The sequence below is a fragment of the Patella vulgata genome, chromosome 2 (assembly GCF_932274485.2).
Source record: "Patella vulgata chromosome 2, xgPatVulg1.2, whole genome shotgun sequence".
NCBI classification, from domain to species: Eukaryota; Metazoa; Mollusca; class Gastropoda; family Patellidae; genus Patella; species Patella vulgata.
The window spans coordinates 23,395,847-23,408,240 of NC_065880.2; the positions used below are offsets into that span (position 1 = coordinate 23,395,847).

The 12,394-nt window shown below is 34.0% G+C and overlaps 1 protein-coding gene across 1 annotated transcript in view; it reads right to left on the reverse strand.

The window, feature by feature from the left end:
* Positions 1-6,017: 6,017 nt before the first annotated feature.
* Positions 6,018-12,394, reverse strand: part of LOC126811123 (uncharacterized) — a 46,919-nt gene continuing 40,542 nt past the window's right edge. Inside the window, exons 43-50 of the mRNA XM_050536599.2 lie at positions 11,874-12,032; positions 11,058-11,222; positions 9,859-10,020; positions 9,359-9,475; positions 8,924-9,034; positions 8,503-8,608; positions 7,885-8,064; positions 6,018-6,974 (exon numbers count right to left, since the gene is read on the reverse strand). Coding sequence (XP_050392556.2) covers positions 7,902-8,064; positions 8,503-8,608; positions 8,924-9,034; positions 9,359-9,475; positions 9,859-10,020; positions 11,058-11,222; positions 11,874-12,032 — 983 coding nt within the window. The 3' untranslated portion in view covers positions 6,018-6,974; positions 7,885-7,901. The remainder of the gene's footprint in view (positions 6,975-7,884; positions 8,065-8,502; positions 8,609-8,923; positions 9,035-9,358; positions 9,476-9,858; positions 10,021-11,057; positions 11,223-11,873; positions 12,033-12,394) is intronic.

Genomic DNA, 12,394 nt, shown 5'->3' on the forward strand with positions numbered 1-12,394 from the left:
TAGATTTATATACAAAGTTGGTTTCGCTGTTTTTAGGTGTTGATGGTCTTCCTTCGGTGTCGCTTGTGGTATTCTGGTATTTTTGTTTTTGAAGAAAAAAGAATAAATTTGAGGCTCTGGGGGAGGGCCACATTAGTGTGTGTTCCTACTAAGGATTGGATTTTCTAAAAATGAGGGTTTTTTTTTCAACTATCCCGGGGTTAGAAGATCGGTCTCATTATTTCTGTTACGTCTTTTTTGTATTCCTGATTGTTTTCATATTTGAGTGAAGTCTGTGTCACTACAGGCCCGGGACTGTACAGCGCAGTGGACGCTTACGGCTGGCCCCCGGATCCATTCACTTAATTTGATATTTTTTTATTTGGTGCAATGTCTATTTTCTGTCTTGTTCGCAGGTTTATCTTGTAGATATTTGTTTTACGTAGTGCGGTCCTCCTGCACTTACTATTAGTTGATTTTATTTACTAATGGTTAGGGCTAGGGTTTGATATATTGTTTGCTTTCCTCATTATGGAAGATTAGATAAAGAGCTGGCGGTTCTCACTATAATAATGTAAAAGGAATTTCTGAAAATTTCAGTCAAATTGATCCATTCTGAACCGAGAATTGAAGTCTTGCATAATGTATGTAAAGTTGTACGACAAACGGGTTGATTTTAACTTTCTCGTGATTTGTTTCCCGTTCATATGCAGTAATATATACCTCGATCACAATCTTACGGAAAGAATGAATGTATAAACAGTTGTTCAATTATTGGTCTGCACTTGAAAAGACTCGAAAATTGCACCTTGAGTCATATCTTAGTTCATTTTACTAGTGATATTCAGCGACCAAAAATCAAATGATCTACGACTGATCTATTTAAATATCTAAAAGTGTATTGGTAAATATTCGCTCATTACAATGTGAACTGAAACTGGTCAGATTAGTTTCACATTCCATTATTGTAGTGGTCAAAGGGAAGTAACTCATACCGGATTTGAACTGCCAGGAGAAAACAATACCTAAAATAATACCAGTGGACTTAGCTTAGAGCACGCTCACTGATCAGACGAGAATGGGTTGGGCGATTTTTTTGCTGTTGTATGCAGGCCTACATGATTTTTGGAATAATTAATTTCCCAAAGGATGAATATCTAATTTTTAGACATATTATGCTTAACCAAATTAAGTATGTCATATATTGGATTGGTAATAAGATAATACTGATATATCTTTGCATTTACTATCATGTACACATCAGAAAAATAAATGTAACGTGTATAATCTCCTGGCGTCGATGTAAGATAATAAAATCCAATCTGGGCCCATAAAGTGGAGTATTGATTTGGGGACGTGGCACCTTGTACCAAGTCTCATATTAGCCTATTGGTTATGTTCTGATATCTATCTACCATATATTTTGTACTGACATGGCTACTGTCGTGGGCCTTCTGTCTTGTCACAATCTTCATTGTTCAGAGTTTGCTAGAGAACGATTTTCTGGGCTGGAAAACGCGTTTGCGGCCGTCCAATTTTCAAAATTTTCTATGGGAGGAGCAGTGACGGATCATGGCGAGGGCAACAGAGACAAATGCCTTGGCCCGGGCTCCGAAGGGGCCCGGCGATTTGGTGACAATTTTTATATATATATTTATTAGAATGAGGACCCATGTCCCAGAAATCGTGAAACATAGTGGCCTTTTTTCGATGAGTTTTGAAATTATTAGGTAGTTGATATCAGAAATGTTTCCACAACCGGAAACCCGAAATATTATTTCTAGTTGACAGGTAGAGGTCTTGTTAATTGTCCAATATTTCTGTCGGATCCCCGTTTCTCACTCAACCAGCTCGTTTGACAAGAATTGCGAACCGATATCATCGGGTCCGGACTGGCAATGGGACCCCCTTGCCACTGGCCCCCTCTCTGCGATATTTTGTTTCTGCTTAGACCCGCGATATACTCCGCAGACCAACATTTCAGGTCGAAATTTCAAAAAATTTCTCCGGGGGGGGGGGGGCTACCCCTTGGACCCCGGTACCCCCCTTCCTATGGGGAGAGAGAATCTCCTGCCCCCTTAAAATTCACTGCCCTTCCGCAGTCAACAGGCTGGCAACGGGCCAACAAATAAGTAATACGCCGTCCCCACCCTCGAAAGACCAATGACTAATGGTGCATCGAACCAATGAGTGAATCCTGTATGGATGAATTCTACCCGCCAAGTGTCCACTTATGCGCATACATTTCTCTAACTGTAAAAACCAAAATGGCGATTTCTTTCAGTCGAATTAAAAAATAAATCAAATAAAAAACATTTAATTCCAGTTGACTTATATACAATATATTTCCGTCAAGATTTTTAAAGCCAAGAAAAGACAGATAAAGTGAATAAAAAATTGCAATTCGCTCGAAATGTAACGTATATGTATTTGACCTGAATAAAAAGCCATTCGGTTAAAACATCTAGCGAGTTCTTTCTTCAATGACGGCAATTTATAATGACAAACTCATTACACGGGTTAATTTATGGTCGGTTTGCGTTTCTATTTCTCTTCATTTTACTGTTTAAATGACAAACTTCAAAGGCACAGGCTCATAAAATAGATACAAAGCTTAGAAGTGCCACAGAAAACGACGAGGTAAAATAATAAAAGCAGAAAAAGAGTTATTTAAGCCTCTGTTACACGACAGATGTATTACCAATAAAAAAGGCAACAGTAGAATAGAGCGGTAATAAATACCAATTTCTAGCATTTTTCCAGTTTAATCTTTTAGAAGCACCGTGTTTATCAAGGCGTGCAGTAGTTCAATCTATTAAAAAGATCAGTATAAAAACCGCACACTCTTTCTTTTGACCTTTAAAAACATTATGTTTGCAGTAAGATGGCTATATTGAACAGGTTGCTGATAGAATATCTGATGTGAATGGAAAGGTTCACAAAAAGACATCTTACCCGTCATCATTATGAAGCACAATTTTTCCTTTTATTTTTCAATTTAGATCTATTTATATTTCATCGATTAGATTAAAATAGAAATTCCTGTAAAATTGTCAGCTTAAAACAAAAATTAAATTTACCATACTCATTTCTTAGACTTGTAATACATCGATGTTCGAATCGCAAATTAATCGGCAATTCCGAGAGAGGGAGACAGACAGACAGAGAGAGAGAGGGAGGGGGGTATCACGTAATCGAAACCACGTCACTTGACTCAATGACATACCTAACCTTACGATCTAAAGCGCACGCGTTATACTGGACCACTCAACAGCCTAATATCCCAATCATCTTTTATACTTGAACACATCGATAATCGGTACAACAAATTAATCGGTATCCCGCAAATCCGACTGCTCAAGACCAATTTAGTTAGTGACCGTATTATTAAAAGCTTGTAAAAATTCTTACTTTTTACTCTCATGTCTGGATTTGTTATACCTAATATGGTTGGCACGACACAGGAGTACTGTGAAGTCGGCGAAGGAGTCAATTATACCTTTCTTTAAGACCATCAGGGGTTTACCAAAAACTTATTGGTCCAAAACATTGTAAATCATCTAAATGGCTATCTAAATAATATCTAAATAAGTTAGCTCTTTAAATAAGGAAACGTTAGCTTATATTTACTAGTGAAAGAACTTACCAGCTGAGGGGAATTCCCCTCACTGCCCAGAAGCCCGGGTCCTACACAATGTATTGCATAATGTGACTGACAAAGACTGGTGTGTTATGGATATGCATATTCTGCATACCATATCCAAAATTTCTTTTTCAAAAAATGACAAAGTCACGGATATTTGAAATTTTGACAAAACGGTAGAAAACTGACAAGGAGGAACTATAGCTTACACTGGATAAACAATTTATAAAACCCACATACAGAGAGAGAGAGAGAGAGAGAGAGAGAGAGAGGTTTTAACGTCCACTCGACACAAACTAGGTCATGTCGGGACTAACATATGGTTCAATTTTATTTAACCGGGACCCGGAAAAAACAACGATGTTGGACAGGCTACCCTACTCCTTGTCACGTACAAGTGGGTAATCAAAACGACACCACTAGACACAATGACAGTATTTATGACCCAACGCGCACGAATTAACCATTCAGTAAAACACCACCCCACCCACAGACAGCTTGGACAAGAATAAACGTGTGATAAACAGATTATGTATGTGTAAAATTGAAAATAAAGGAAACTATGCGGGATCGACCAGGCCAGGCATGAATCGACAAACCATCTGTTGCCATCAATGAACATGAAGCAATATTAGATAGATGTATACATGTCATTTATCATAACAGAATAAAATTAATGGAGATTTCAAAATAAAAGAAAATGCTTGTTTTATAAAATGTATACAGGCATCTTCAATCAATCAATTTTATGTTGCTTTGTCAAAATTACAATTATCCATAATTTTGTCAGCTTTTATAAACCAATAAAAACTGGAAACGATATGTATGTATGATGTGTAGAATATCCATAAGACATCGTTCCTTGTAGGTCATTTGTTGCAGCACCTTGGGCTCGGATAATATTATGTCATTTTGAAGGAATAATATAATATTGAGTTAACAATCAGAAGGGAAAATGAAATGAAATGGGGTTTAACCTCCTACTGTTTTGCTCCGAACTGGGCTAATGAAGTGCTATGAGGGAAATTTTGCCCGGACAGCGGCACTACAGCCTACTCTTATATCGAATTCCAACTGTCAAGGGACCTTTTACGTGCACGCCAATGTGTACACGGGACCTCAGTTTTTGTCTCATCTGTAAGACTAGAATCTGTCCTTGTCAGACCTTCCGTCCTGCATCACTGACAAGGGGGAACCACGAAGGAAAATCTGGATGAACTTTCTCGGCCAATGCAGGGATCGAACACCCGACCTCCAGGCTAGCGAGCCAGCGTCTTACCCACTTAGCCACCGTGATCCCCCATCAGAAGAGGGAGAGAGAGATGACATGAGGGATGAGGTCTAAATACACTCGACACAAACTAGGTCATTTCGGGACTAACATATGGTTCAGTATTATTTCAATAATTCACTTGCTCGTAGGGATCTTTAGCAGTGGGAGGAAACCGGAGTACCCACAGAAAACCCATGAGATTTGACAGGCAACCCTACTCCTTGTCACGTACAACAGACCTTATGAGACAACACACACGCGCTTTAACCATTCGTCCACCCAAACCCCCCTAAATGAAGTGAATATACCACTGATCAAATTATTTATCGTAACCATGGGATGTGGGTAGAAAATGTTTATTTGAAGAACTTGTTCATTTATCATGTCTCTTTCATGGTTATGTCAGCCAGAACGTGATTAGATTCTGGTTTTATTTGACATTTGGTCCCAATCCTAAAAGCTTTCGATAGGATACAGGAGAGATATCGATTTTAATTAATTTCATTTTGGGACTTATAATATATAGTACATTGTATTTTAATATTTTGGTTGCTCCTAGATCTTTAGAAATGGAAGAAGGCTGCAGAAAACCCACAAGATTAGGAAGATGTCCCCACTCCTTGTCACATACATACTCTGAATTTGCAACAACAGCCTTTATTATGATTCACATTTGGTAGGCTATTATAGTTGCAACAGCGAATATGATCAACAAACCCCTACCCCATCCCCTTTGGGAAAATAAAATCATATGATCTTGTCTTATTCGTGATGTGATTGGCGCATCTGGCAGGATTATTGGATTAGTACCTTATCTAAATAATTCCTGTGTCAGCTATTTAATTTAAAACAAACTACAGGTTTACAGGTTTTGCGACTTTGGGTAAAATGTTTAAATCAGCCTCTTTTTAATCTGTTTAAATCCAAGCATGGAAATTGTTTAATGTTGATATTTTCTTAATTAAATTTTAAATCTTCAATTTTTGTAGATTTAAGTGTAGTTTCAACTGTTCAAAATTAGATTTTGTCACAAAAATTTACAAAACCTTAGTATAATAATATTTTATTTTAAAAAATACATAAATTTGAATAAAAAAAATAACATAATATGAATGTGTAGATTTTAAATGGATTTTACCCCTTTAACATTATGTACAACATATAATAACATTTTATTTCACATAATATACAGTTTAATATCTACAAAATCTGTACATAATTTGATAAATATGTAAATTCTGTATAAAAAGTTTAAACATATTGCAGAATAAATAATGACAATAAATTTATATAGTGTATATCTATGCTCTGAGAAATAAAGTAAAGGACTAAATCATACTTCTAGCAAGTAAAAGCATGATAAGAACACTATTATATATGTCACGATTTTAGTAGATGTATATTATAATTATAATGGAATGATAATATTGTAGAAACTTAAAATTCCAACAAATTTATTAAAATTTGCTATTCAAAATTATTTCTTGGTATTCAGTATTTGATGCCAGTTAAATTAATGGAATTAAGTCATTTTTTTTGTCTCCAATAGGAAATGTTTAACAGATTAATTCAATGAAATGTTGTAAACAATGAAATGCTAATATGAACAATTCCAAATTTATAAAAAATCTGAAAATGCACCAAAAAGAACCCGAAAAATGACCGTATGCATGTAATTGAATAACCAAGTAATATTCAAATAATGACTTAAAATATTTTAACAGTAAAATCAGCATTTGATGTGACCACTACTTTGAACAAGTTTCTTGGGTTAATTACTGTCATGGTGAAATTCTTATAATAATTATTCAATATCATGTGGTAAGAATTCTAATAATTACCCAATTTCATTACATAAATAATGGAATTTTTGATTATTGCTCAAAGCAGCTTAATTTTACCATTAAATAACTAAAATTCTATCATTTTACAGAAAGAATATAATTTTCAATGGGTAAAGGGAGGTAATCACAAGCAGTTATCTCCCGTTTTTTTTTTAAAAAGAATGGATTATGAACTGGAGGTGTTCAGGTGATATGGGTGTTAAATGACATGATGACCAATGATATACCTTTAATTCTGAAAAATATGATAAAGAAGAAATATTTTAAATTAAAAGGCAACTAAAAGATTTTAAAACTGTAAAAATATTGTAAATTGGACTCTTAAATGAACATTAATAAAATTATTTTTATGAAAAGCCTAATAGACATATGTTTCATAGTTCAAAGAATCTGAAGAAAGGCTTAGTTAAAATTATTAGAAATACTGGTAATGTATTGTATCTGCAAGCAAGTCTGAAAATAACGCACAGCTAACAGACATTGTAAAGCAGAAATTCAGGCTTTTTGAGGCATAATTTCTCTTGTGCCTGCCATTTTGCCGGGTCCTACAGATTTGTCTATTTTCGGTGTATTTACGGATATCTTTAATACGTGTCTGGCATAAAATTCAACCTATCAGGTACTAGGACATTGAATTCATTATTTCCAGACTTGTCTGTATGTTAACTGTCAACAGTAGTTCCTGATATTTTGTCAGGTACCAGTACAAATGAAATGAAATAAATGTAGAGTCTTGCTTTTCTGCACCAACTGGGCTAATGAAAATGAGCGTACCCCATGCTGTGTGTTATGTGGGTAAACTTGCTCAGACAGTGACCCTACCACCTACTCTTATTTTGAATATCAACTGTCAAAGGTCTGTTTACGTGCACGCCACCTTTACACAAGACCTATGTATTTTTTGTCACATCCAAACAACTAGACATTGTTTTGTGCCAAACCCTATGTTCTGCACCATTGACAAGGGAAAGACAAAGGGAAAAGATGCTGGAAAATCCTGAAGAACTTTCTCTGCTAACATCGGGTTCGAATCCCGGATCTCCTGGCTAGTTAGCCAGTAACCTACTCACGGAACCACTGCCAGGTACAACGGAAATCACTATTTTTACAGTTTGATTAAAATATAATTCAATTACAACACTTACTATTCATTATATATGTTTTATTTTGCACTGTAAAATGATGGATCATATGTCATCTGATCGTACTGTGGCATGAATCCTTTACCCCGACTACCAGATAGTGAACCATTAAATACAGATGGTGGTGCTGTAGATGGTGGTGGATAGAATTCATTTTTAGCTTTCTCTGCTCTTCTTCTCCTCCTAAAATTATTGTTAAAAAATATGGTTGATCAAGGTTATAAAAACAATATTATATAACAATACATGTGTAAGCTGGGAATTTAACAGTCCAATTAATTACTTTGAAAGTTTCATACACTAAAAGAGTTATGTAAAAACCAATAAACTGATTCAACGATAATTCCCAAACTTCTCATTATTTTGAGTTGGAACATTCGGACAAGGTATATAGCTAATTTTATAACATTTTTATTTTCATTTTGCATAGATATACAATCAGGAATTTTTTCCAGAGACCCACTGAAAACTGAGATTTCTCTTTCAAGAAGAAAACATATACAAAACCCCCCACCATTTTGAGAATCCGAGTAGTATTTCTTATTTTGGCTCTTTGTCCACACCATTAAATATGATCAAATAATTTGCCTGATTTAATATAATATATAAAAGTTGACGTACCTGGTTATAGCTGCTATTATACAAGCTATTATTAACAGTAAAAAACATATTACTCCTACTACAACACCCACTAATACATCACGTATATTGGGAGCTACTGCTGCATCTAAAAATACAATAACACATCTTAATTTTTATCTTTTATGTAAGGAAATATGGTTTAGTGATTTATTTGTTTTCTAAACCAACTAGGTTAATGAAGACAGGCATATATCATTCAGTGTTTAATGTGCTGCCAATGTTATACATAGGGCATCTGAATTTTGTCCCATCCAATAAACTAAACTTCCATCCTCATCACTATAATTGAACCCTGCCCCTCCATACCACAAAGCCACTGTGGCTCCCTATATATTTTATATAATGTCTTTTGGATGACGAAATAAATTCATTTTAATGTGATGGTATATCACTAACTTACCAACTCGACTATCACATCTTACACCATTATAATTCTCAGCACAATAACAGATTGTACTAGCATCTCTTCTACATGTAGCACCATTTAAACAATAACCAGAATCACATGCATCTATAATATATATTGAAAATATTGTGTGAACAAAATGAAAATATTTATTCACAATAAACAAAGTGTAAAACATCTACCAAGCACTTTGGGGGGGGGGGGGGGGGGGAGTTGAAATGGCCATGTGATCTAGAGCTTCGAATTGGGCAATCACCTCTGGCCTGCGGTCGTGGTTTTAATCCCTGGTGTGAGTATATATGACTTGGAGATGGGGGTGCCTATTCGGCTAGTGTGTCCACCGCTTAAGAACAACAACAATAGACAGACATACTTTTTATGTATATGTATTGGAGAAGGTGCCATGTTGAGATTGTACAATAGACTTACGTGTACAGTTATCTTTGGTACCAAAATATGGTAGCTGACATTGACATTCAAACCCTCCTCGTACATCCACACATGTCGTTGGTGCTGTACAATTCTGTTGTCCAGTCTGACATAAAGCTGCAAAGAAAGTTAATCGAAAATATATAACAGAAACATAGACCGTTAAAATATCAATTAAATATGGATGGATTTCAATATCACATTAGTGTGTTCAATTTACTCAGTGAATGAAGAAGGACAATATCATTACAATCAGATATTTTTCAATCCATTGTATACTTCCTCATAAAAATCTGCAAAATATTTAATTGGACAATGACCGAATAATTGAGAGGTTTCCTTTCAAAAATGTTTTTAATCAGAAAGCCTTCTTGTCAAATTGTCAAATTGACAAGCTTGTTTCTCTTCTCAGTATTGAAATAAATATTTAGTTTTCAAATATCTCTAAACTCTCTACAATTTTATACATTTTGAAGAGATATATTAAAAAAAAAACTTACATATGCATTCCTGTACAGAAGCAGCTCCTTCTCTTGATGTCATTTTATTATTAGGACATGGTATACAGCTAACCTGTATTGGTAATGTTTGATAGGTACCTTTAGGACATGGTATACATTTTCCACTAGCTATATCAGAATATGTACCTGCATTACAATTTGCTGTAAACAATAAAAATACAGATTAGGTTTAAATCTTGTTCCTGTACAAGTTGCATTATGTAAGAGCTAAATCTGCCTATTGCACGTCTTTATTTTTGCTTCAAATGTTATATAAACTATTAATTAGACATTTATTAACATGACAAGCTTATAATCAACTCACTAGATCATCGGATGACCAAGATTTAAATGGATTTAAGCATCCACGAGATTGTAAAATTTAATGATAAAATTGACAATTGATGCTAAGTCTTGATTGTCAAGTACCATTGCTATGATAATGGACTTCACTCAGAATAAAGTAATTTGAATAAAATTTTCAATATTCATTTTGCATTATCTATTTTAAATAGCAAGAATGACCAGCTCTTTATCTAAATCTTACACAATGCATCTTTAAGCGTGAAAACATTTTGATTCTAAATTTTATATTCAAAGATTTTTTTATAGTTGTTATAAAAAATCTGAGCTCTTCACGTAACTTTCTCTTACAGATGATTGTAAACTAGGCTTAAATCATTAGATGCCAAATCGATATTGCCCCGTTTCACAAAGTTGAGTTAATTCTTAACTTAAGCCTGAGAATATTTTGTGAAACCTGAGCCTGGTTATAACAGCTAACAGTGATTGTGAGATAACTGGGTGTCCATTTGACGAATTGTTATTTAAAGTTTGGCCAGATATTTACATTGTTTAATAGACTGTGTCACATAAGCAGGGTAAAGTTGCCATTGTTTTTTTTGTTTTTTTTGATGCACACAGAATTGAAACAAATTTAACAAATACCATCAACAATTTTTGTATTATTTGAAAGCCCTTTCAATTTTCTACAAGTCAAATATATATGTAACACGTAATGTTATGACTTCATAGAAATGCAAGCTTTGCTAATTTGACATCAATTGCAATTTTTTAGTCTAGTAGCTGAAAACTTTATACTTTTTTTTTAAAACAGTATTTTTATTCAAGATATCTGAATGGGATTCGGGAACAGGCTAAGACCATGTAAAAACCCTCTCCTTAATGGGATTACTTACGTATATTACACTGTGCTAATGATACAGCTCCGGCTCTTTCTGTAGTAAAACCTGCCGGACATATCTGACACGTCCATGTTTCTCCACTTACTCTATATAAACCTTGTCTACATACTTGACACTCATTGGTCATTTCATTGACCTCTTGACCTGATGGACATTGTTCTATAATAAAAAAAATCAATAAATAAAAAAATCATACAATCACGAGAAATCTTTCAATGTAATATTTTAGGTAGAGAACAAACTTCTTGTCTTGAGTCATTCCACCCTAGGACAATCCTTTATATTCATATGCAACTGGAACGAACATTCACATTTTAATTTGAAAAATCAAAAAAAAAAATGTTTTAGAAATGACCACAAAGTAGGATGTCAAATTTCATTTCATTTCATAAATATATTGTAAGTAAAAGACAACTTTGCCTTAGTTTCTATTAAATCCTGTAATTCCAAATACACTATTTATCTATAACTGACTGGCAGCAACATTGACCGGCTGAAGAATTTTAAAGAATTTAACCTTAAACCACACTAAATACAATTAAATTTATCAAAGTGTAAAAATATAATTTTAATTTGTAAAAATATAATTTTAATTTGTAAAAATATATATAAAACTTGGGATTGTTTAAAAATTTTCACATTCAAGGTCAAAAAATAAAAATAAGTCAAAAACCAACTGACTTGGAAAATTTTGAGTGAAACCTATTGTTGGTCACAAAAAGATCCAATATGTCCCTGTTGTGGCTATTTTTTGTATTAATATCCTGTGTTTATTGGAGATAAATTATTCTGTGTTAAACTTGGACTTACTATAACAAGATGACAGGGCTCGTGTTCCTTCTGTTTTAGTAGTTGTTCCAGACGGACAATCTTTACACGAAGTCTGCCATTTTACATCCTGATATTTACCAATAGGACAATATGTACATTGGTTATCTTTACGATACTGACCAGGTGTGGTACAATTTACTGTTAAAGAAAAATTATATATTACAGATGTTAACATTAAAGATGCATCTGCTTACTGCAGGTCATTTATCTAGCTTTAATTCTTATATAAATTATCATTTAGACAATTTATTCAAATGATAAGCCTATAATCAACTCTCTAGACCATAAGATGGCCCAGACTTACATGAATTTGAACATCAACAAGATTAAAAAATTTTACGAAAAAATGGACAACTGTGTCATAGTCTTGATTGTCAAGTACTATTGCTACAATAATAAATGATCTACACCACATGTTCAAACAGTCATAACTTCACCCAGAATAAAGTAATTTGAATTAAATTTTCAATATATTCATTTTTCATTATCTATAAATATTA